Source organism: Pithys albifrons, chromosome 3 (genome assembly GCF_047495875.1).
Source record: "Pithys albifrons albifrons isolate INPA30051 chromosome 3, PitAlb_v1, whole genome shotgun sequence".
NCBI lineage: Eukaryota > Metazoa > Chordata > Aves > Passeriformes > Thamnophilidae > Pithys > Pithys albifrons.
Window position 1 is genome coordinate 22068296 of NC_092460.1, and position 25695 is coordinate 22093990.

At 46.5% G+C, this 25695-nt stretch overlaps 1 protein-coding gene across 3 annotated transcripts in view; it reads right to left on the reverse strand.

The window, feature by feature from the left end:
- Positions 1-1750: 1750 nt before the first annotated feature.
- RAF1 (Raf-1 proto-oncogene, serine/threonine kinase) overlaps positions 1751-25695 on the reverse strand; it is a 44433-nt gene continuing 20488 nt past the window's right edge. For 2 of the 3 annotated variants that reach the window (XM_071550959.1, XM_071550958.1), the window contains exons 3-18: positions 23008-23223; positions 22077-22186; positions 20997-21099; positions 19386-19543; positions 18414-18512; positions 16830-16983; positions 13590-13617; positions 13370-13497; positions 12314-12431; positions 11685-11769; positions 10580-10756; positions 9298-9344; positions 7783-7901; positions 5159-5290; positions 3690-3824; positions 1751-2792 (exon numbers count right to left, since the gene is read on the reverse strand). In XM_071550959.1, coding sequence (XP_071407060.1) covers positions 2652-2792; positions 3690-3824; positions 5159-5290; positions 7783-7901; positions 9298-9344; positions 10580-10756; positions 11685-11769; positions 12314-12431; positions 13370-13497; positions 13590-13617; positions 16830-16983; positions 18414-18512; positions 19386-19543; positions 20997-21099; positions 22077-22186; positions 23008-23214 — 1941 coding nt within the window. In that variant the 5' untranslated portion in view covers positions 23215-23223 and the 3' untranslated portion in view covers positions 1751-2651. The remainder of the gene's footprint in view (positions 2793-3689; positions 3825-5158; positions 5291-7782; positions 7902-9297; positions 9345-10579; positions 10757-11684; positions 11770-12313; positions 12432-13369; positions 13498-13589; positions 13618-16829; positions 16984-18413; positions 18513-19385; positions 19544-20996; positions 21100-22076; positions 22187-23007; positions 23224-25695) is intronic. The other variant, XM_071550960.1, reaches the window with a different exon arrangement.

Genomic DNA, 25695 nt, shown 5'->3' on the forward strand with positions numbered 1-25695 from the left:
ATGATGCACTTCAGCTGCTGGGTGGCATTTCTGGGTCAGAGGTGGCAACTCTGCATCTGTGTGAGGGAGAACTGCCCTCTCTGCTGCCAGCACTTCTCCTAGGCTGGACAGGCCCGTTCTGCTCTCTGTTCTGACCTGGAAAATGTAACTTATCTGTAAATATTTCCCCCTTAAAGTTCATTTTTAGTAGTGCTTACTGCAAAGTCAGGCCTTGCCTTGTATCAAGCAACCATTAATTCTCAGCTTCTTTACAAAACTGGCCCATGAAGGCACCAAAGGTCCTACTCAAGTCATACTAATGCAATTAGTCACCACTAATTACAAAGGTGAAGGAAATCATCACCAAGACAGATGTCACACACTAAAGGGCACCTGCCCAAACATACCTAACACCCCAAACACACACACAGCCCTTCCCCTCCCACTGAGGCTTGTTTCTGCCTGCTCCTGTACACTTTTTGCAGAAAGAAATATTGTCAGTAATAAAATACTCATCAAAGAAGTCAAAGGAGAGGATGTTCTTTAACAGGACATTGCTGATTGACTTTCCCCAAAAACAGTGGTCTGAAATTAAAAGACAACTTGTTTTCCAAAGCTACCTGGGAATGATACAGATGGAAGTTTTAATTTAGGAGCAGTAAAATTTAAAAGGTCTGAGCTTCAAAATTCCTCCCTTAGCAGCTTTCATTCAATTGGATATCAAGTGCTGGTTAAAATAAGCCTATTTATCAAACATATTTAAATTTTTCAAGAGACAAAATCCATTTCAAAAATCAGGAGTTCATGGTTTCCTTTGGGAAACTGGAGCTAAACTAAAAGCAGCTTAACCATTTCTGGGGTTTTCTTCTTTCCTTTCTTTAAGTTTATTATAATGAAGTTAAAATTAGAGATAAATTAGAGAGAATTGCAGTCAGAATACCAAGAATATTATTAGAATTCATGCAGAACCACATGGAGCAGTTTCCCTAAAGTCTCAATTTACTTCTTGGCAAACAAAGTTTATGCTCATTCTAAGAATCCACATTCCACCCTCCTTCTTATGCTACAGAATATTCTAAATGCAGACAGGAGGTATTTTTAAGTCTGTGTCTGGCTCCAGTGCCTCTCTCACAGCACTCTCTGGGCTTTGCTGCTGCACAGGAGAAGCTGCAGAGGCTGCTGGTCCTACAGGGCAGAGCTGCACACAGGCCCTGCCACCATTCCCAGCGTTCTGGACAGAGGTGACAGGTCACAGCCACCCTGTCACCCCTCCCTGTGCCTGTTCAGACAGGGCCCCACACTCACCTGTGCACAGAGAGAGGCAAAATCCCAACCTCTATTCCAAGAAGCTGGGGTTCCATTCTTGCCCTGATAAACACATTTAAACAGTGCTATCTTAAAAGCCCGTTTTTAGATTAAACCACCTGTTTCTGTCATCTGTGGAGTTCAGCCAAGACTAAACACTCACTTCCACCTCAATAAATACGAGACAGCAAAACTGGTGCAGTGGAACAGGCTGAGAGGGCATCACTGTAGGTGTTTGAAGTGGATGTTGAAGGATTATTACAGTAGAATAATAACTGTTGTGTCATGGGAGTGATTGGAAATGTAGAGGTTGTTTTATCCAGTGTTTTTACTTGTACTGCTATTACCTATCATAGTAGCTTTCTGAGAATTATTTCAGAAGGTCATTTGCCGAGTTTTCCAAGTCTAGCTGTGCCAGTCAGAACTATGGATTACTGCATTAAATGATGACATGGAATCTTAAACCTAAAATTTAATTTATTTTATTAAAATAAGATAATCAGAGGAACCTTGGCTTACAATAAATGCATTTTCTCAGGAGCAATAAAAACAAAATTAAACCCCAAATCAGCAAGAAAAACTGTATATGCTCAGTTTCCTCTTGATAGTGCATCTCTTGCACAACAGCTTCCAAAGGGATGCAGTGACGTCCCTCAGCCTCCTCCAGCCCCAGGCTGCATTCCACACTCCCCACCCTGGGCTGCAGCAACAGTCCTTAGTACCGGAGTCAGCTGTGAGGCTTCTCAGGATGGCCAGGACTGGCTGCTTCCTTCTCTGAGCAGGACAATTCAGAACAGATTCCATTCTTTTGCAAGAGTTTTTCTTCTATGTGCAAAACTATTGCAAAACTATTTTGTGTTGAATTAGCATTTTAACTTATTTCATTGGCTTGAAGAAGCTCTTAGGCAGGAGCTGATTTCCAGAGTTATTTCCTCTTCCCTCAGTCTGTTTGCAGAGACCCACTGGGGGCACAGCTGCCCCTCCTTGAGGTGGCACATGGCACGGGGCAGTCACAGCACTGCAATGCATCCCCCTGTCCTCAGAACCACACTCAGTACAGATCCAACCCATCCAGCCACGGCCAGACACATCCATCTGCTGCTGGGCATGGGGAAATAAGGCTCAAGTGCATCTATTAAAAAAATAGTAATAGATCTCTTGATTCATGGTCAGTCACCTGTCCCAGACCAGGAGAGGGCAGGGAAGGCCCTGAGGAGCCGAGTCCTGCAGGATGAGAACTGCGCGGATCCATAGCAGCTTGTCTGTCCAGGTGGCACTGGCGGACCCTGCTGGCACTGACCCTGGCACGGAGGCACTGGGAGCACACTGTGCCCGTGCTGCTGTCCCAGTGGGCAGCAGAGGCAGGGCTAGAACACGGGCAGCTTGGTGGAGGTGAGTGTGCAGGCGTTGATGTCCTCGGTGTGCGCCGCGCGGTGCAGCGACGGCTCCGACGCGCTGCGGTTGATCTTGGGCAGGGAGTGCTGCAGCAACTCGATGGAGGAGAGGATCTGAGGGCATAGGACAGGCTGTGAGGGGCAGGGCACCCACACCTTCACTCATGCATTCACTCACTCCATTCTTTCCCAGTTCCATTCATTATTAGGGCTCGGAGCTTTAGGAGCAGCAAGGTGCTCTCTGATGCGCAGGGAGCACTCCAGCTTCAATAACCCAACTCTGCCATCCAGTTTCACTGCTCTGAGGAGCCTCAGTGGGTGGCAGGGGATGGGAGGGTGTTTTTCATTAGTTCACAGACATTATGGCCAATTAACAAGCATCTGTGCAGTTCCCCAGCAGAGTAACAGGGAAAGAATTGCATCTTTTGCCCAACAGTCTATTGCAAAGTAACATTTAGAAAGAACCTTTTAAACAACAGACGGTTGTTTAAAACAGCAAGAAGTTATTTTTCCCAAAATCTGCTGATATTCTAATTATTTAATGAAAGCACCTTCCCCATCCTCAGAGTGAAGGAGAAGGTAAAAATACCAAAAATCACTACATGAATTTCCATCCCCCAATGGACTTTGCTTGTTCTTAGTTGGGGGGAAGGAGGGGAGGAATGGTCTCTCACTTCCCTCAAACCTACACTAAACTAAGATGTATATGGAGAGATCCGATTTTTGTTGTGTAAGGGTTGTTTTTTGCTGAACTCTGCAGTGGGTCACTGTTGAAGTGCCCCAGTGCCATCCTGGCACAGGCTCAGCTGCACAGTTCATGTTCTGTCACGGACTCTACAGGAGCCACAGGTAGAGCCAGACACGCCAACTGCCCCGGGGAGCTCTGAGTGAGGAGGACACAGATGGGAAGCAGTTACTCCTCATCCCCACAGCCCCCTGCCTGAGCAGCTTCTCTGTGTGCTCATGGCTGCTCACACAGCACTCACACTCCTGTGTGGAAAACACACTTACTTGTGGAAACAGAGGTCGCTCTTCCCTAACCTTCTTCAAACAATCTGCCACGAGCCTCTTCATTGCTTTGGGGCAGTTCTTGTACAGTTTACTGAGGTCTGGAGAGGCGTAGCCTCGGCCAACCATGAAAATGATCTGGGGAAAACAAGCAGCACAGAAGCCAAGTCAGGGCAGGGGTTTCACTGGTGGCTTTAGTGCCCCAAAGGACACCCCACCAGAGCCCTGCAGACTGCAATGAGTTAACCAGGACAGAGGTGCTGCTGGGTGTAATGCAGGACAGGACTGAACCAGTGGTGCTGTGCTTTGTAAGGCTCAGCAGAGGAGGAGCTGGTGGAGCTCCAGGACATGGACATGGAGTTCCCTGTGCTGAGCCTCCAGTGACAACTGTGTTCAGGTGTCTCTCAACCCCAGAGTCATTCAGGTTGGAAAAGACCTCCAAGATCATCAAGGCCAACCTTTAAATCACGTTGCAAAAGGAGCTGCAAGTTGAGAGAACATCAGAAGTAATCACAACTACTGCAGCAAAAAAGGAAATTGCTTAAGACAAGCAGTAAGTGTTGGAAAATACATATTCTGTTCTAACCCAAGTTAATATGGTCATCGTTGAGGATTTTCATCCCAAAGAAGGTCTTGGTGTTCTTCTCCAGGAAATGTTCTATTCCTCCCTGAAAACTTACTTGAGGGTCAATTGCTGCATGTTTTGCAACAGGGATGGTTATTAAAACTTGCATATAAATTCAGTATTTTGAACTAAAACACACTCCAATGCCCCAATTTATAGACGACCTTAAAATAAGAAAAAACTTCCTTAACAGAAGTGGCCTCTTTCTTCTACTTGGAATACAGACTGTGAATTATTACAGATTGTAATAGTGACTAACAGGGCTAAAATCCAGTCATTTGTCCCCAAAATCCCCATACACACACACTTCTCATGAGAAGATCTAAATTTTATAAAAAACAACTGAAAAACACAAACCACAAAGGAGGATCATCAAATACATCACAAAGATCCCACAGTTCCTGCCCCAGAGAGCTAGCTCTGTGCTGGCTGAGCCAGAACAATTCATGGGGTTCTGGCCTTGATGTGCTTCTCAGTGCAGACCAAAGCACACAAACATTTAGCATTCAAAGGTTTGACAATAGCCACTATTTTTTAGGAAAAACAGAATCCAGTCTGATACCAGAACAGCGTATTTAACATCTAGAGGGAAAGTTCATGTAACTGCAGACACATAAACCAAGATTTCACTGATGCAGCAAAAGCTTTAACTTGTGAATTAATTACCAGGGCACTTAAAGAATTTTTTCCCTTGAGTGACTTGTCACTGTCAAAGGTAACATTCAGTCACACAGACTTGCTGCTGGGACAAAGCAGGTTATACACAACACTACAATTGTTTTGCATTTGTGGGCAACAGAATGCGCAATGCCCAGAAATAAAGTGCTGGCCCAAGGCTGTTTGTCACCTGATCTCGGTTGTTGATGTGGGAGTAGGGCAGCTCTCCTGTCATCAGCTCATACAACACTATTCCATAGGAGTAGACGTCAGACTGGAAGCTGAAGGGGTTGCTGTCCTGCATCCGGATCACCTCGGGGGCCTGGAGGGCACACACAGCAACAGGTCAGGCACTGCTGCTCCACAGCTCATGGCAAGAGCAGTACAGTTGGAAGCACACAAAAAGCAAATGCTTTAACTGAACCAGCATTCTGCCATTAGAAAAATTATCATCATTATCATCATTATTATTATTGTTATTATTATTTAGATTTGCGATGTTTATTGACTCCTGTATGTCTCATGCAGAACTGAGCCTGGGTCTTTCCCCATCAGTTGTTACCAATGTTTAACAGGGAAAATACAAAATTCTAATACAGCCTTAGTGTTTTATAACATCTATATCAAAACATTTTTATGAAAGCCAAGTACAAAATAACACAGATTAAAGACCAGGGAAGAACTGCAGGAACATTTCAGCATCTTTGCAAAACAAAGCAGAATTATGACACTGAGGATAGAAATAATCCAAGTAACTTTCCCACTGACTGAGATTCTTTGTTTTCCCCTGAAGAATTCCCTCAGGATTACTGAGCAAAGCACTAAAGGACAACAGCACATCACCACCCAGTAAGGAATCACAGCAACTTTCGAGAAAATAGAACCAACTTCCCCTTCTACGTAACAACAACTCAGCAAAGATGGGCTACAAATGATTAAAACGGAAAAATAAAAAACCTGCAGAGAATAAATATGCAGAGTTTTTCCCCCAGATCTGTTTCATGTACCCACTGGCTAAGTTAGTTTCCCTTTATGGAAAGCTGTAAAAAAATGTGCCTTCTTGTAACAAGTTCTTGAAAGAAAAAACCATTTCTGCTTTTGCAACTTGGTTTCAGGTGATGGGTGTATTTTGCAGAGCACAAACCAATCCTGGCAGAACATCTCCATGTTTTTAATGAAGACATCCTGGCAAACTGCCAGCCCTGAGTGTTTGGAGTCAGTCCAGCATTCAGAGAGCCCCTGGTGAAGGTGTCCCTGTGCACAGCTGAGCCCTGGGCTCTTCGCCCTCACCCTGTAACTGCAGTGAAGGGGGCACAGCACTGCCAACACAGTCAGTGAGACTGGAGGGGTGAGCTGTGCTGAGCTGCCCAGGGCCCCAGCAGGGGCAGGGCAGGCAGAGCAGCAGCAGCAGGGCAGGCAGGGCAGGACTGGCAGGGCAGCAGCAGCAGGGCAGGCAGAGCAGGCAGGGCAGGACTGGCAGGGCAGCAGCAGCAGGGCAGGCAGGGCAGCAGGGCAGGCAGGGCAGCAGCAGCAGGGCAGGGCTGGCAGGGCAGGGCTGGCAGGGCAGGGCAGGGCAGGGCAGGCAGGGCAGCAGCAGGGCAGCAGCAGGGCAGCAGCAGGGCAGCAGCAGGGCAGGGCAGGGCTGGCACGGCAGGGCAGGGCAGGGCTGGCAGGGCAGGGCAGGGCTGGCAGGGCAGGGCAGGGCAGCAGCAGGGCAGGGCTGGCAGGGCTGGCAGGGCAGCAGCAGAGCAGGCAGGGCTGGCAAGGCAGGGCAGGGCTGGCAGGGCAGGGCTAGCAGGGCAGGGCTAGCAGGGCAGGGCTAGCAGGGCAGGGCTAGCAGGGCTGGCAGGGCAGCAGCAGGGCAGCAGCAGGGCAGCAGCAGGGCAGGGCTGGCAGGGCAGCAGCAGGGCAGGGCTGGCAGGGCAGCAGCAGGGCAGGGCTGGCAGGGCAGCAGCAGGGCAGGGCTGGCAGGGCAGGGCTGGCAGGGCAGCAGCAGGGCAGGGCTGGCAGGGCAGCAGCAGGGCAGGGCTGGCAGGGCAGGGCAGGGCTGGAAGGGCAGCAGCAGAGCAGGCAGGGCTGGCAAGGCAGGGCAGGCAGGGCAGGGCAGGGCTGGCAGGGCAGGGCAGGGCTGGCAGGGCAGGGCTAGCAGGGCAGGGCTAGCAGGGCAGGGCTAGCAGGGCAGGGCTAGCAGGGCAGGCAGGGCAGCAGCAGGGCAGGGCTGGCAGGGCAGCAGCAGGGCAGGGCTGGCAGGGCAGCAGCAGGGCAGGGCTGGCAGGGCAGCAGCAGGGCAGGGCTGGCAGGGCAGGGCTGGCAGGGCAGGGCAGGGCTGGAAGGGCAGCAGCAGAGCAGGCAGGGCTGGCAAGGCAGGGCAGGCAGGGCAGGGCAGGGCTGGCAGGGCAGGGCTAGCAGGGCAGGGCTAGCAGGGCAGGCAGGGCAGCAGCAGGGCTGGCAGGGCAGCAGCAGGGCTGGCAGGGCAGCAGCAGGGCTGGCAGGGCAGCAGCAGGGCTGGCAGGGCAGCAGCAGGGCTGGCAGGGCAGGGCAGGCAGGGCAGCAGCAGGGCAGGCAGGGCTGGCAGGGCAGCAGCAGAGCAGGCAGGGCTGGCAGGGCAGCAGCAGGGCTGGCAGGGCAGCAGCAGGGCTGGCAGGGCAGCAGCAGGGCTGGCAGGGCAGGGCAGGCAGGGCAGCAGCAGGGCAGGCAGGGCTGGCAGGGCAGCAGCAGAGCAGGCAGGGCTGGCAGGGCAGCAGCAGAGCAGGCAGGGCTGGCAGGGCAGCAGCAGGGCAGGCAGGCTGAGTGTGAGGGGGGTATGAGGCTCACCATCCACAGGATGGAGCCCGTGGGCTGCTCCACCTGCTGCGAGCCGCTCCAGCGCGACTTCACCGTCGCCAGCCCGAAGTCCCCGATCTTCACCGTCAGTCCTTCGTGCAGAAATATATCTGCACACTCGTCAAGGAAACTGCACAAACCTGAGGGAACCACTCTGAGTCTGCTGACACGGCTACAGAGTCTGGTGATCACAAACACATGCACTATCCAAGGCTAATACTGGTTATTTGATTTAAACCTGCCACAAGCTTCATCTTAAACACAGCAAAAGGGGGTTTGTGGCATTCATGTTCACAGAGTCAACATTTAAGACTAAACCAGACCAGGTGTTTCAGCATTATTTGTACATTTATGGTGAGTTAGGACAGCAATTAACAGTGTTAATTACCATTACTGACTGCAGGTAATCAAATATTTAACTGGTGTCACAAGACACAAAGGGAAACAGCAGAGGTCTCAACTCAAAAAACCTACAACAACTGCAAGTAGAAGTAAATATAAAAATAAAACCATTTACATAAAGCACTCTGGCAGATGTCCTGAGATTTACCTACAATTTAACTATTTTAACTGGAAATATCTACTATTTGTAATTATCTCCCTAATAGATTTCTTGATTGACAGCCAGCACTTTCTTTGTTGGGGTTTATTTTAGGAAGACACCATTTAACAATTTCACTTAGGAATGTTTTAAGTTCAGAGAGATGATTCAGAAATACAAACATGACTGACTTCTCAGTTCCACATCGGGGCAGAGCTGATTTATTTCACAAAAACTATCACCATTATCAGGAAATCACAAACTTCCTATGCAGTGAAATGATTCTATTTCTAGTTCAACTGAAAATGGGAATCCCCTTGCATTATGGAACTACTGAATTTGGCACATTTTTTTAATGATGAAATTTGCAAAACATCCTGTTCACATTTTATGGAAGGAAGCCACAATTCCTGCTGTTCCTGGCAGTTCCAAAAGCAGGCACTTTCAAAGGCAAAATGCATCAGTTCACAACCTTTTTACTCCATATGCATTACTAAATTTATATTTTTGCACAAAATACAGTGGTAAAAGGCTGCCTTTTCTTGAGTTTAAAGTAAGACTTTTGGCTTAGTCTCTGCCCGTCGTGGGAGCTGTTCTGAATACACTAAAAATGCATGAGGAGCAGTAACAGGCCCCACGTGTGCAGCACACACAGGCACAGGCACCTCTGCCCCCAGGGGGAGATGCAGCTTCCCCCAGGGTCACACAGAACTGCAGGAACACCATTTAACTGAACCAAGACACTTCTGGAGCCCCACTGTGGCACATCTTTATCCCAAGAGTCTGGAAAGCAAGCACATGGAAGTCCTCCCTAAAAAACAGCTTCTTGCTCATCAATAGGAATTGCTCATTACTGGTTATATATATATATATTTATGTTTGAAACAGCTATTTCAAGCCCCCCAAAAGCTCCATTACCCATAAATCACTCCCACACTGAAGCACATCCTGTTAGGAAAGGATACTATTGGATTTCATGTCTCTGTGGATGATATTCTTTGCATGTAAATAGCTGTGAAGGAGAAAGCACAAACAGTGTCATTACCAAGGCTGCTCAAAACCAGCCTTTAATCCACCCCCAGGCCCCACCACAATTTACTGCCACTTCTCACACTTTTTCCTTTAGTTCATTTACAGGATGAGTGTACTTTGGGAAAAAAGAAACAGCAAGCAGTAGTGGGTGACTAAATAATGCCTTGTGCATTCCTGAACACAGTAAGGAAATCTCAGGGGGAGAGAGGGGCACCAGTTACACCCCCCTGCAAGCTGGGGCTGCCCCCACAGGCAGAAACCTGTACCCTGTGCTCAGGGTGGGTCACTGCTCACAACCTCCCCAGATCCTTGGGTCCTGACCCTCAGGACAGGAGCACTGGCAGCACCAGCACCTCGTGTGCCCCCAGCACCATCACAGGAGCAGGGAGGCGGGGCTGAGCCAACCCAGACACCTGCAGAAGCTTCCGGAATGGATCTGAGGGAGCCCTGGAGCTGTGCAGCAGCAACAGCCACCCCCTCACCTCACAGGAGTACTGGGGGGATAAATCAGTGGTTGGCAAACACTGCGATGTTACAGCCACACAGGGAAGAAAAACCCCTTTAGAACAGGATCTCATCTAGTGTATTAGAACAACCTCAAGCCATAGAAGATAAAATACAGAAGGGCTGGCTGATGAGTGACATCAGCTGAGCTGGGGCTGCTCAGCCTGGAGAGGAGAAGGCTCTGGGAAGAACTTACTGTGGGCTTGCAGTACCTTAAAAGTTTAAAAAAGGTACTTAAAAGCTAAAAAAAAAGGAAGGTGAGGGATTTTCTCAAATGAGCAGGCAGTGACAAGGAGGAATGGCTTTAATCTGACAGAGGGTAGGTCTGGACTGCATATTGGGAAGGAATCCCTTCCCTGTGAGGTGCCCAGAGAAGCTGTGGCTGCCCCAGCCCTGGGAGTGTCCAAGGCCAGGCTGGACAGGGTTTGGAGCACCCTGGGCTGGTGGGAAGTGTCCCTGCCCATGACAGGGGTGGGACTGGGTGGGCTTTGAGGTTCCTTCCAACCCAAACCATTCCATGGCCCTGTGATCCTAAGAATCCATAGGGGAAAAAAAAATCAAAGTCACTAAATCCAAGTGCATCCAGCAGTGCCGCCCTGAGGCTGCACAGAGTCTCTCCTGGGCAGACCCCTCTGCCCTGTTACTGTTTTAGCCCATGTGAGGGTTTGGGGCAGGGCAGGAAGGCCCATCCCAGGCTGTGCTGCCACTCACTCCATGCCCTGCGCCGTCTGCCGGGCAATGTCGATGAGCTGGAACATCTGGAACTTGGTCTCCTGCACGTGCAGGTGCTTGTACAGGCTGCTGCCCTCACACCACTGGGTCACAATGGCCAGGTTGTCCTTGGTCATGTAGCCCATGAACAGCAGGATGTTCACGTGCCGAGTCTTCCTGAGGAGGGAGCACAGAGAGACATCACTGTCTGCACAAAAAGGTTCTCGGGGGCCTCTAAAAATGCATTCCTGCCTGAAGGGACAGAGACCACCTTTGGAGTTTGCTGCAAAATTTTTCCAAGCTGGGTATCACAGATATCAATACGGGACTGAAGTTTGGTTTTACAACTAATAAAAATATACCACAGTTGTCAATTTACATTTTTTTAATAAAATCAGTTGTTTTTTTAAGTACTTCCTTTTAGTTCCAAGAAGTTATTTAAAATCAACACTTAAGAAAAAGGTGTCATGAAAATTCAATGTTTTGACATCAATAACAACCAACATTCACGTTTGCAAGTGGAAAAAGTTCCTGGAATAACAGAAACCCTGAAAGCTGTGCAGAAGTGACAACTTCAGAGAAAAGCTGAAGCCCAAGAGGAAACTAAAGGGTTATTATAAACTGGCAGTAATTATCAGATGAGAAGATGGTTCTTATGTATCCAAATGGCTCAGTTGGAGACAGACAGGTCTCTGGACACTAAAAAAACAGCATTTGAAAGATCAAAGTATGTGTTTAAGCATTAAAAAAAAAAGCCCTAAGCTGCAATTTCAAAAGGTATCCAGTATCACCTGAAGTGTCCTGGCAGTGAGAATTAGGGCAGAATTTGTAACCCTCACCTTTTCCTGCCCAGTGTGACCCCAGCAGTTCGGGGTGTTGGCCCTGCTGAGCTGGAAACACATTTGAGGAACAGCAAAGGCCACCGCAATGGCCTGCCCTGTGACTGCCTCACAGCTCACAGCAGGAGGCAGCATTACCAACAGAAACCTCTCCATTTGCCTCTGCAGATCTGCTCTGTCAGACACAGAACACTGGACATACAGGAGAGGTGGGAGTCAAACACAGCCCTGTGGGTAACAGTGCCCAGTAGAGACACTCAGCTCACCTCAGCACAGCCACTTCATTCCTGAAAGCCTGGAACTGCTCTGGGGTGGGATCCACCACCTTTAGTATCTTCACTGCTACATCCCCTGAAAACACAGTGCCCAGAAAAGTTACAAAAATGCAGCTTGTTTGGGGTTTTTTTGCCTCTGCAAAATAACATTAATAAACAGGGTAATTAAAATTCCTAATTTGTGCACCCACTACTAATTTGTATGTAGGTCAACATCTTGCTATCCAGCTATTGCATTTTGATAAGTAAGATAAAATATTCAAATGTTCATATATATAAAAATTATATATATATATACACACACGTACACACCTATACATTTATATACACGTAACCCTTTTAACATAACTTTAACCTAAAAAGCAAACTTTCTACATTTAGATACTGATACATTTAGGAAGAGGGATAAGTCTTCCACCCAGGAACAGCAGAAAATCTATGAATTATGGAACCAACTGTGCAACGTCTGTTCTTTGCTTTAATCTGTGTAAGTGAGGAAGCCCCTGTTTCTCACCCAGCACCTCGGTGGGAGGAGGGCACAGAGCAGCCCTGAGTGACCCTTTTGGGGACTGCTGTGCCACCACAGCCACACTGAGATGTCAGCCCTGCCCAGAACTCACCGTGCCATTTGCCTTTGTAAACTGTTCCAAAGGACCCTGACCCTATCCTGGTGGAGAGCATGACTTCACTGGCTTCTATTTCCCAGTAGTAACTGGAGTCTCTCTGTCCACGAGGCCTCTGGAACAAAAATTGGCATGGCTTTTACTCCTAGTTTGTAAACAAATAAATTATATACACACACACACAAAATTAAATTGTTTCCCTTATACAAATTTGATGCCCAGACACCTTGAGGGGTTTTGTCCTGCAATTTGGACTTTTCTGTTTCTCCTCATCCATTTTCTTGAACTGCTTTAAGATGTTACCACAAGTTCTGCACTAGAAACTTAAGCCCTAATCTTGGAACTCAAGAGGAACAAGTATTTTATAATCAACTATTTAAATCCATCTGAAATACAAGAAACTTACTGGCTTCTTCAAAATGACAGTGCTGAAGTCCTGGGACTCTTACATATTTAAAAGGAATAAACCACAAAGAGTGGAATTCTCAAATGTCTAAGTGAGTAACAACTGAGTCCCACTATGCAACTGTACTTTCATTTTGGAAAATATATTAAAAATTACTATACTAACTTTTCTTTCTTTTCCCTGCCCCTAAGTTAAAATCACACCTTTGAGGGAAACTTGCATTTTGTTCAATCTATTTTTCCCTGAGACATTCTGAGTAATTTTCTATGAAAATGAAGGCTCTATGAATATCCACCCCCTATGGAAGCTCTGGCAACAGTTCCAATAGTGACAGTAAGGCTGAACATACTGAAACAGAGTAAAAAAGATGTAGTCTTTAAATTTTAAGAGGCAATCCTTGACTCTGCACTGAAAACCAATGTCTGAAATTCATTTTCAACCCAGAGCACTTTGTTCTGGGTATTTATAACCCAAGGCAAGAGTGTGATGGTTCCCAAATCAGTTAAAATTAGATTGCAGGGCAATCCAAGATTACCAGCAGCTTTTAATGTCTTTTAAGTGCAGAAATTTATCCCAACACACCCCCAACCCACTCCCAGCCTAATATAACTTGCTTTTTTAATTAAAACAAGTATTACCACACTTACAATTTTGTTCTTTTCCTGTGTATTAGACCCAGCAGCTCTCTCTCTCTGGGCTGGGACTGGGGTTTTGGGCTGAGACCAGCCAGTTGGGCTCATATTGTTGGGACTTCCAGACAGAGCAGAGGGTGAGGCTGAAATACAGAAACAGAAGAAAAATAATTCATGAACAAGAAAATAAACAATCAAAATACTATGAGATAGTATGTAATTTTTTAAACCATACCTGATTCACTATGGCTTCGAATTGCATCCTGAAACAGAGAGGATGGATAACAAAGTTAATCAACACCAGAGAGAACCCAAAGGAATAGGCAGGAATGGTGCTGGAATTGGCTGAGTGCAATACTGGCCAACACCCTCCAAGGTTGGTGACTGCCCAGCTACCACAACCCACCTGCTAAACCCATGCAAACTGTGAGTTCTCACAGAACACACAGAGTCACAGCAACTGAAGGGTATCACCACCAGGAAGGGAAAGGACAGTGGAACAGACAAGACACAGGACAAAAGGACACCATCAGTGCTGCCTGCACTGCCCCTGCCCCTGGGACATGCTGTCTGAGCTCCTGGGGGGGCTCTGCCTCCAGGGCACAAGTGCCCACACAGGTCTGGGGTTACAAGGAGGAAAACTTAAAAAAAACCCAAAAAACTAAAATAACCCAACTCAATACACATTTTGAAATAAATCCACCCCAGTATCTCTACCCAGAACAAAAAGGCTGCATGATGTGCCCTCATCCAAACCCATGTGGCCTCCAGGACACTCCCCAGGGGTCCCAGTTTGCCCTCAAAGCGTGGGTTGGCACAGCTCACTGGGACAGTGGGACAGCTCTCACCTCATGCCACAGGCACAACACAACTCTACAGCCATGCACAAGAGAAAACTGAGCTCTGACAAACAGCACTGCACAGCTTTTCTCACCTGCTAGGGATTATCCCAAAGAACATACAGGAAAGGTAAAATATCCAGGTACTGTGCAAGTACAAAGCAAGAACATGCACTACAGAAATGTTAAATACTGTCAGAGTTAACAGAAGTCAATTCAAACTAACTAATTAGTAAATAATACATGTAAGATTTCACAGGAGGACAGAACAAGCCTACACTCCCCTACACAGTTTCAAATTAAGATTATCCTTAGCAAAGACTGGTTTATGAAATGCATAACTTGAGCTGGTTAGTTGCATTGTCCCAGGCTTGACCATGTGCAGATCCTGCAGATCAGCACTACTTGTCTTGGTTTGAGAACCCATAACACTACTCAGCACCTGAGTGGGTTAAAATCTCCATAACTATCAATGAACTCTTCCAATTTACTACTTTTGTCCATTTGAAGATCAGTAAAAACCTTTGAGAACCTGAATTAATAACAAGTAATGGGTTCTGTACATCAGCCCGACACCAGAACTGCTTTAAATGAAGCTGGAAAAGGATACCTAAAGAATTTTAAATTGTTCTCATACTTATGTATACTTAATTCTTACTTTAAATAAGTATTTTGAACTTCAACCCTGATGTGAATATTTTCTTCTTTGCCTATGAATTCAACAACAAAGGAACCAACCCCACTGTTACAGAGCTGTTCTCACAACACAAGTAACACCACACTCAGTGCTGCAGTCTGTCCTCTTTACTGTGATGTGAAAGAAAACCAGAACATGTTCTTCATCTAAGGGCTCTGTATGGTTAAAGCCAATAAAACAGTTTCCAGAGGGAAAAAGCCACACAATAATGTGCTTGAGAAGGTTTTGCTTTACAGACTGTGTGACCAAATGCATCTGCAATCCAAGCCTAGTCAAACCCACAGGGTAGGAATTCACTCAGCTAAACTAGAAATGCAGCTCTTCCATCAAATTGCCTCTTCCCATTAGTGTCCTCAACATTTAGGTATGAACATGCTACAAAGATTTTCATCAATCAGCTCCAGATTATTCACGTGGACACTGCCATGGCTCACAAGTTACAGCAGTCCTGTTAATCACAAAACAAAAGGCACCAAGGAAATACCTACTCTTCCCCTCAAACAAAAGCGTCTGCACCAGGAGCTGGGAGAAGCATTCAGGCTGTTATTCTAGGCCAACGTGGGGAGAGATGAAAGAAGAGAACAGAGGAAGTATAAAAAATATTTTAAAAATGTTAGGCTAAATGGAAGAAAAAGCAACCTCGTTTGGTCGATAAATGCTAAGTAAGTGCAGTAAAGTCTTTAAGTATTCCTGCTCAAACCCTGACAATTCACTAGTACCCCTCTTTGGTAACCCCTTTATTAAGGGGGGCTGGAAGGTCTCTACTACCTTCTTTTTACATTGCCTGGGGGCTCTTTTAAAGCCCTTTGGAAAATCAGCTACAGGCTTTAAGACACAACAGGTATTTTTACTCAGTGCGTATGACAATGTGAGGAGCTGGAACAGAAAGCATTTCTGCCTTTACTGCTGTGCACGAGTCAATCAATGACTGTCTGCTCAAAGGCCCCTCCCTCTGTCTGTGCCATGGCAGAGGCACCAGGCTCTGAGGCAGGGACAGGGGCAGGGAGGGCATCCCTGCCCAGACCCCCCAGTGTCACAAAGCTGCCCCCAGACACCCTCCATGGGCTGCAGGGCACTGCTCTGCCCTGCCAGAGGGCCACAGAATCCTCCAGCACATTCAGCCCCTGCATTTCACAGAAACCCAGAACTACCAGCCGGAGATGCAGCTGAACTCACAGCCAAAGGCTTCCCTTGGCCTCAACAGTTTTTGAGCTATTCCAGAGGAAGAAGCCAACAAACAGGGCTCTCTGAGGTCCTGCAGCTCAGCACTCCTTCGGCCAGCCTTTCCCACACACCACTCCCCGATTCTGTTAGGGGCTATCACAAAACAAAATTTAAAAAAAAGACCCCAACCACTTTAGGCCCAACTTCATTCACTGCTGCCAGTCCTAGGTAGGAAAATACAGAAAAAGGTGCTTGAAAGCAACTAACAGCAGAAACACTCCCAGATAAGCTGGCTTTGGCCCATGAGCCCAGAACTGTTAATTCCCTACAGGGATTCAAAACATATCACCAGTGAGCTTTTATGGAGCATTCCAAGGCCAAGGGCTACACCCAGATTTACAGCACCTGTAGTCTGATTTAAAACAAACACCAGCCCCCACCAAAGCCAGGCCTTCAAGCCTGAAATAACATCTTTAGACATGCCTAATAGACATTTCTTCAGCAAAAAGCTTATTTTCTCTTCAGATCTGGAAAACTAGATGTTTGAGCTCCACCACACATTTACAGACACCAAAACTCTGCCTATCAGTTCAGCAAAGTTGAGACTGCAAGAATGAATTATTAACTTTATGCAAATGTGTCACCTCTACTCCACATCACTCAGCCAACTAAGGCAAACAGTGAGCAAATGACAGCAAAGAAGAAAACCCAACCAGTGCCTATGAGCTGGGCAGTCTCAGCTGTGGTTTAACTTCTGCTGCTCCCCCAGGATTACCTCAATGATCCTGCTGTCCACAGGCATCGTGGTGCTGACCATGTGCACGTTGGGTGTGGATGTGGAGCGCTGCCTCTGGGAGAGAGAGCCCTCGGAGGAAGGATGGGACGTGCTGAATGTGAAGGCATGAGGTGTGGAATACCTGTGCTGAGAGCTGAGGAGGGAAGAGACAAAGGGAAGGAAAGCTGTGGTTACCTTTTCCCCTCTAGCAATTGGAAAACACTGTTCAATGTAACCTGTGCAAAAGCAACGTACACAGAATTCCAAACAGAGAAAAAGCTGGGGATGACACACAGACTAAACTATCTGGTCAGCTGAATCATTCCCAGCTTAACTTAGGACATAAACTGAAAAAACCTGAAGTTCTTGTCAGCTCACACACAAACACGAGTGTGTTTAACATAAATCTGTTTCTGCCATTACAAATTTTGTCACAGTTCACCTCAATCCCCACCAAATCACATTTAATATGCTGACAAAATACCCACTCCTCTGATAGATGAATTCAGGTCTGTGACATTTAAACAAACTGCTCATTTCAAGCCTGTTACAAGCACAGTTGAAGAGCTAAGCCCTGAATTTGTAAAGGTTTGCAAGACTGTTCAATGCTTTGCTCAGAACAGCCAGCAAGGAAGTCATGAAACCCAACACCAGTTAAAAGGAGGCCAACACTAAAATCCAGCTCCACAGAGAGTTATAGATCACAGCTAAGGTCACTCAAACCATGTTCATCCCAAAACACACATTATCTTAACTGAAATCAGCCAGCCTTCACAAAAAAGCTTAAAAACATCTATAAAATTACTAAGTCATTGTTCAGCAACAGGGGTAATAGAAAGAGATGGCAAAGATCAATTCTGAAGCAGTTCCCACTAAAATAAATAAAGGAATACACAGAACCATTTGCAAGTCAGCTACGTGATCTGTGCCTCATTCCTGAATGGGCCAAGATTTTTCAAAGGAGTGCAGAACAAACAAAAGCTGGCCTGCCCTCTGCAGCCTCTGGAATTTCAAGGGAAAGAACACAGGCACAAGGTAGAACCAGGAGACAGGCCCTCTGGAAAGGAAGGCATGTTTTATTTTAGCATTTAGAACTACAGCCATGTTCACTTGAGGCATCAGAATTTTCTTTAAGAGGAGCTATTTTCAGTCCTCACTGTTCCCTCTTTAAACTCCTGTCATCACAACATCACAGCGTTATTTTAACGTATGCAAATCATCCAACGCCAGACACAAACCCTTGATGCACACTGCCTGAGCAGATAAAATAAAATTAATTCACAAGAATACCCAAAGGCAGCCTTGAATTCTCTTAGGCAGAAAAACAAAGGTCTCCAAAACCCCTTCCTTAAGATTTTAAGACTGAAAATTAGGATTATAAAATCTCCAGTTAATGGTCTGCTTGAATTCAAGCACAAGAAAGGGCAGGGGGTATTATCTGTGATGAAGTGGTGTTGCCACCCTCACACTGATGCCAACCAACCTTCTGCTTCTGAGGAGCTGGGGGTCTTTAGTTGGGTTGGTTGGTTTGTTTCTAAGCCAGTGTATTTCCCAAACCAGAAGCGACAGGAAGTACTGTCTTACCTAACAGGTAGCCGGGAGACAGACTCCCGCATCCGCCTCATTGTCAAGGGAGGTAGTGCAGGGACACCACTGTCACTGATATTTGAATTTGGGAACAATCTGAAATATCAACACAAACAATTACAATTTCAACTGCTACACTACCTCCTGTACAATGCTCTTTCAAGCTCAAAGTTTAAAGGGCTGATTCTTTGCAGCGCAATTAATGCCAGGAACACACTCTTAGTTTTGCAGCGTATTTTCCCCCTGTGTATGGTATGACTAACACCTCTGCCTTCAGCCTCCCAAAGAACATTTCCATGTGTTCTTTCTGAACTTTAGAGACTTCGGGTTCTCCTGAAAGGGTATTTAACACATTCTTTTTAAGTTGTATTAACCCCAGGTAGCACCAAGTCATCCTCCATTCTAGCAGCTGGTCAGTGTGAGAACATGCATGGCTGTATGAGCAGGGTATAAAAAAATACAATTACACATAAAAATGATTCCAGGTTTTAACACTTTTACATGAAAGGACTCATAACAATAATTTCCAACTTTTATTAAGCAATACTATGAAAGTGTTATCCTTCATCTGTTTTCTCACCATCCTGTCGTTTCCAGCAGGGTGTCAGAGGTTGTGGTAGTTCTGCATACTGAATCACTAAGAGCTATAAACAACTGATCCATGGCCTTTTTTATTCCTGACTAAAGTGTTAAGTGAGGAATTGCTACCACTGTTCAATCAAACAGAGGGTGTCATAGCAACTGCCCGGTCATTCAGCTATTTGTTTGCTTGTCCCAGAATGCAGAGCCAGAGCAAAATGCATGTGATGTCCATGGCCTTCTTCCCCTGGGAACCGACAGTCATTGCTGGCTGTTTCAGGAGTCAATACCCACTGCTGTGATTGATCAAACACCTCCCAACAGCCCAGTGACCACCGTGGGGAGGTAGGAAAATGTCATGGCTGCTGCCATGACACAGCCAGTCCTTACAAGAGCTGCCTGATGTTGCTCCAGTCCACACACATGGTGGGCACCTTGGTGCTGCAGTGCTCGTGGAACTTGTACCCGCAGGTCTGGCAGCGGAAGCCGTTGAGCAGGAACTTCTGGCAGATGTCACAGAAAGCCAACTTGAGGAAGGTCTTCCTGGCCTGCAAACACAGCCCTGTGAGTCCACACAGCCCTGTGAGCCCACACAGCCCCTGCCTGAGCCAGGCTGCAGCTGCAGGGCTGGCACACAGCACACCCTGCCACCAGTGTCCCCACACCGCCCCTGCCATGCTCCAGCACTGACTGCCAGCTCGGGGGGAACCTGGGAAGCTCAGGGACACTCAGGGCTTTGCTTCCAAAAAACAGAGAGGAAAAAAGTGTTCTGTCAAATGCAAAAGCAATGATTTTGCCCAGCAAGGTGACAGGGCTGAGAACTGGGGGCTTTGTTTGTTTTAGTAACACCAAGGACCACCTCCTTATTTCATAGTCAAAAGTATGTTTATGACTAACTGATATCCCTTGCATGAGAAATAAATTCCTCAGTAAATTAAACATCTCAAGGAATTTCTACTTTTTAAAATAGCATCCAATATTTTTAAAGTCATTGAAATATGAACAAAGAGTAAAATGAACCAAAGGGCTTCTTCTTCCAGGACACACTGAGGAAATACTGAAGTTTGAGCTTCTTCCAGATCTAGAGAAAAATATTTATTTCCTGGTGCCAGTGAGCAGATGAAACTTTTTGTAGTTCTCTAAAAATGTAAAGTAGAAGTAAAGCTACTTTTGGGTTTTGTAAATCAATCCTAACCATTCTAATGGATGTAAATGACAATCCTTTGGGTTTGCCACTTGGAACAATATATTGCTGAAAAAAAAACAACAGAAGGGCTAAAACAGGAGAACAGAATTCCTTCTGAGGGAGAAAAAAATAACAGAAGTGTTGGGCATTATCTCTTTGTAAAACAAATAATTAAAAAAAAAACCACAGAAACCCCTAAAACACAAACCCATCTTTTACCTGTTTACTCTGTACTGAATAAATAATCCATTTTTTGAGAAGGAATTACAATTTTAAAGCCTCTCATCCCCAGAAAACCCCTGTCAGATTCCAAGGCAGCACCAGTTCACAGGACAGTGTCATGGCCTGCAGATCTAACAGCACCCCTGCACATGCAGCACAAATACCATCAGTCCAGTAAAGCTGCTGAACTTGTCCAGCCTTTGCTCACTGATGAGTGAGAGACTGAAAATGCCAATTATCCCACACTTCTGGATTTTAAAGGCACAGTATCTTAATTCAACAGTTACACAAATATGCATTGATATAAAATAAAAATGGCAATCATCTGACCTTTGAAGAATATGTATAAAGTGAGCTTTCAGAGTGCCTGACACCTAGGAATCCCTCATGAAATACACACAATTCTGGCATTTCATTGCAAACTGACACTTTGCCAATCTGTGGGGGGAAGGAATCAATCAGCACTTCTGAAAATCCCCATGTTCAGAAAGCCTGCAGAGTTATGTTATGTTATGTAATGCCCAAAACATTCTCTGAGTATGTGGTTCAACTGACATAATTTTACCTCAAAATACAGAAAAGGAAAAGCTTACAAAGTTGTGTGTAGTGAGTGGAACATGATCAAGGAAATCCACTTGCAGTTCCTCTCCAATCAGGGAGGCAGCGTCTGTATTCCAATCCAAACGCACCTTTTTTCTGGAAAACAGAAAACAACATTACTTGGGAGACAAAAAGATCTATCTTGAGTTTTCCTGAGTAAACTGAACACCAATACAAAAAAAAGCATGGCTGACCTCTTACAGGAGTTACATCCCAGTGGCCTTCACTTAGAACATTAAGAGCAACTTGGAGCACACCATGAGTCACCTCTTTCTCTGCTTATTTTTTAACATTTAAGTCATGTTTATAGATATGTTATTTGAAATAAGACACCTGGAAGCTTTCATGGAGTTGCAGAAATACCCTTGCAAACAAAACATAAGAAATTATCAATGAGCCCCATGGCATGAAGTGCTCCTGTGACCCCAAACAGCCTCAGTTCCACGGAGGTGTGACCCACAAATCCCATCCCTCCCTCGTCACTGGGGCTCCAGGAGCATCAAGCTCAAGCCTCACGAGGTGTGAAGTGAAGTGTATTAACTCCATGAGACACCTTCACTCCCTCAGCTCATAAAACAACCATTTGGTATTTAATAGCAGCATCCCCGGTCCTACAAAACAATAAGGAGTATCTGAAGTGAGATTTAAATCCAAGCACTGGAAAGCTGCAGAGGAATGCAGAGCCTCAGAACTGAGCACACTGAGACATTCAGTTCAGTTGGCTAAGAATGACTGGCACTGAGATTCACCAGTGCAGAGGGGAAATGCACCTCAAGTGTGAAGGCATCACTTTATCCACAGTAGGACAAAACCCTCTGTAAGACCCTGAAAGCACCTGAGTGAACCCCTCCATTTTAAGTATTTTCAATATTTAGCTTTCAAACAAAAACAGAAACATTACTACCCAGGAGGCTGAAGGAGCTGCCCCAGATGGGGGTGAAGAAAGCAACGTGAGAGTTCGCAACCCCCCTGTGCTTTCTAGAGAAACCAGCCACAGAGAAGGAAACAGCATTGCTGCTGCTATTCCAAACCCAGGATTTTCACATTCCCCAGCTGAGAAGCTTCCCCCTTACCCTTTTGCCTCAGGAAGCCGGAACACAGCACAGCACTCTGGCTGCAGCCCTCTCACTTTGAGCGCCTTCATAAGGCAGTCATGTAGGGTCATCCCATTGCGCACGTTCACCTGAGACCAGAGGGAGAACATCCAACACACATTTAGTCACTGAGGGCACAGTTTCTTTGGGCTTTCCATGGCGTGCAAGGCCACTTTTTTATCATTTTCTTTAGAAATTCCAGTAAAACCGCACAACTGTTTGCTTTGGACAAACAGATAAATAAAAACCCCTTGCATGATGTAACAACAAAGTGTTGTGCCTTCCAACTTCACTTGCTGCACGAGGCCAGCCGGTCAGGCCAGCGCCTTCCCCACACATCCCCACCTGTGTGTGCTCCTGCAAAGGGAGTTCTGAAGTATTTTGTAACTGCTCCCTTTCTTACAACTACTAAGTTTCTACCAAGCAGGATTTTATACAAGTAGAAGTAATAAAAATGCAGGCAAAGGGAGCGACCTAAGTATAGAAAAAGGCTTAATTTAGATTTTAGGGAACTTGGTGAAAGACTATTATTAGTACTCTGAGCTCCAAGAACTGGAACAGAAGTGCTCCCTCAAGGAGTTTCACTTCAGCTTTAAGCACCACACTTCACTGTGGGCGTCCAAGTGAGGCAAATGGTGACAGCAGTGACTGCATGTTTTGCTTCATTCAGGCATCACTGTTTGGGTCAGTCAACAGCTGCCTTGTAATGTGAAACATGGCTGCAAAGTATGTTGCTTGTGCACCCTGGAAAACCCACAGAGACACAGGCTCTCAAAACACAGATGCAGTGCTGTCAGAGTGTGTCCTCTGGAATTATGGATTACAACACCACAGACACAGCCAGCCCTCTGTGCAGCTGGCACTGCTGCTGCCAGACACACGTTAGCAGGGAACAGGGGCACAGACTCACCACCGTGCGCTGCTTGTTGGGCAGGAAAACACGGATGGTGTTGCTGGTTTTGGAAGTGTCGGATATTTTGCCGTCGTCGGAGGCTCGGCGCTGGTACCCGAACTGCTGCACGATGGTCGGCGAGATGCAGTTTGGGCCATCAAACACAGAATCCTTCAGCCCAAACCCATTGCTGATTGTCTTCCAGGCGCCCTGAATGTGCTCCATTGGTGCGGCCTGGGGACACAAACGGGAGAGGAGTCAAGGAAAAGGAAAGGATCCTTTGCTAGGATGTGGTACCTTCTCCTCCTGAGACAACAAACCTTACTCAGCCTTTTGGAAAGCACCTGAAACTGCACCAACACGTGCCGTGATCAGCACAGACTCCGACAGTTCACCCACACCTGCAAAATGAGCCTGACCGTGGCACTACCTGAGTGTCCACACCTGGGCAGATCGTCAGGAACACACAACAGACTCCCTGGCCAGGAACACACCATCAGCTCCCCTGTCAGGAACACACAGTGAACTTCTCCTGACAGGAACACAGAATAAACTGCCCCCATTGGGCACACACACCGCCAACTGCCCCCAAAGGGCACACACTGATTAACTGCCCCCTCCTGTTGGGCACACACACCACCGACTCCTCTCACTGCAGCTCTGGCAGCAGGAGCAGTGTCCCCTCGTGTTCCTGTAGGTGCCAGTGCCTGAGGGCCCGTCAGGAAGGTGGAGGATGCTGCAGGGCAGATGTGGCACACAGGCATTAGCCCAGACTGCACTGCTAAGAAAACAGGTCCAACAGGAATTAGAGTAAAAAGCATTTATTAAAGAAACACTATTTTTTCACTGATTTTGGCTTGGGTTTTTGGGTGTTTTTAACCCTACCACAATTTACATAGTATAGAACAGCACAAAAATTCCTTGACCCGCACACACACTCAGTCACACTGCAGCATAAATAAAGGCTGAGGGAACAGGGATTATCAGCCTGGAGGAGGCTCTGGGAAGACCCAATTGTGGCATTCCAGCACCTGAAGGAATCTGGAGGGAAGATGGAGAGAGTCTATTTACAAGGGCCTGCAGTGACAGGACAAGGGAATTGGCTTCAAACTGACAGGGAACAGGGTTAGATGGGATATTGGGAAGGAATTCTTCCCTGGGAGGGTGGGCAGGCCCTGGCACAGGTGCTCAGAGAAGCTGTGGCTGCCCCATACCTGGGAGTGTCCAAGGCCAGGTCGGATTCCCTTGGAGCACCCTGGGTTGGTGGGAGGTGTCCCTGCCCATGGCAGGGGTGGCACTGGATGATCCTTAAGGTCCCTTCCAACACAAAACCATTCTGGGATTCCATAAACCTCTCCTAGTGCAAGGACACAAAAACCACCCTGCACACTCCCAAACCAGCACACAATAATTTTTTAGCACACACAGAGAGAAAGATAAAGGTATTTCTGTAATTTTTACTCAGCCATCACAACTGCAATGCAGCTTGAACTCCAAATTACATTTCAAATGCATCTTATTCAAAAGGAAGCAAAAAAAAAAGTCGGTACTTCTTGCCAAACTTCCAAGTTGCAAGATTTACTACCAAACATTGAAAGGGAAATTAAAAAATAACCAGTGAAAAAAGCACAGTAATTTCTTTCCTCCACAGAACTGCATCCCCCTACAAACACCTGGGAAAGCAACGCTCAGGGCCATGCAGTGCACCTGCACAGCTGCTCCCATGTCAGCAGATGATTCCAAAGCCATCCCCTGTGGTTGCACACACCACCTCTAGGAAAGGGGAGCAGAGTCATGTTAAAACTGCAAAGTCAAAGAGCAAATCAGTCAGGACATTGCAAAACTAAGGCCTTCCAAGCAATCCTAATTCCATTCCCTTATGGTCCAGGAAAAAACTTAACTGAGAGAGCTACAGTGTTCCCCTGGAACCACTAACAGCCTAACTCAGCACAGCACACCCAGCATGCCATCCCTGAACACCCATCAGGAGCCCCTTCCCATGTGTGGTCCTGCACCTCTTCTGTAGCAAATTATGTGAACTCTCCAACTCATTTCCTCATGCTTATGTCAGAGACAAGACAATGGCGTTTGTTCCAGTTGAAGAACTGAAACAGTGGAATTCTTGGATAAGAGATTTCCACTGGTGTCAAGTGAAGTCCATTTTACGATGCCCAAAAGGATAAACTGAATATCAGAGTGTTTTCCCTCACAGCACAACTCTGAAAAGCTTTAGCTGGATTTGCAGGTACTTATCATTGCTCCAGATCTAACGCTAGGCCTCACCAGCAGCTACAAAGGAAATGGAACAACAAACTTCCAGAGAAGGTTTGGGTCCCACAAAGGCCCCCAGACACACAAACTGCAGCAGCAGAGCTGGGGGCTCATCCCAAAGGGATCCTTGGGTCAGTTCCTGAATACCTCTCACTGACAGCGTGTACACTGACACATCCTGCCACCTGCCCTCCTCCCCTCCTTGTCATTCCTGCACCAACACCATCAGCTGAGCAGCTCCAGCTGTTTAAGGGTTCACAATGTTTAAATGTCAGGAAGATTGAAAACTCAATACCCAACCGAAATGTAACAGAACTCAGACACTTGGAATTTTTTTTTTAAATCCACAGCACATAAAAGGCAACAGTCTTATATGTGATGTAAAGAAGGAAAAATTAATAGGAAGACAGACACATTCTGAAAAAGGAGAGATAA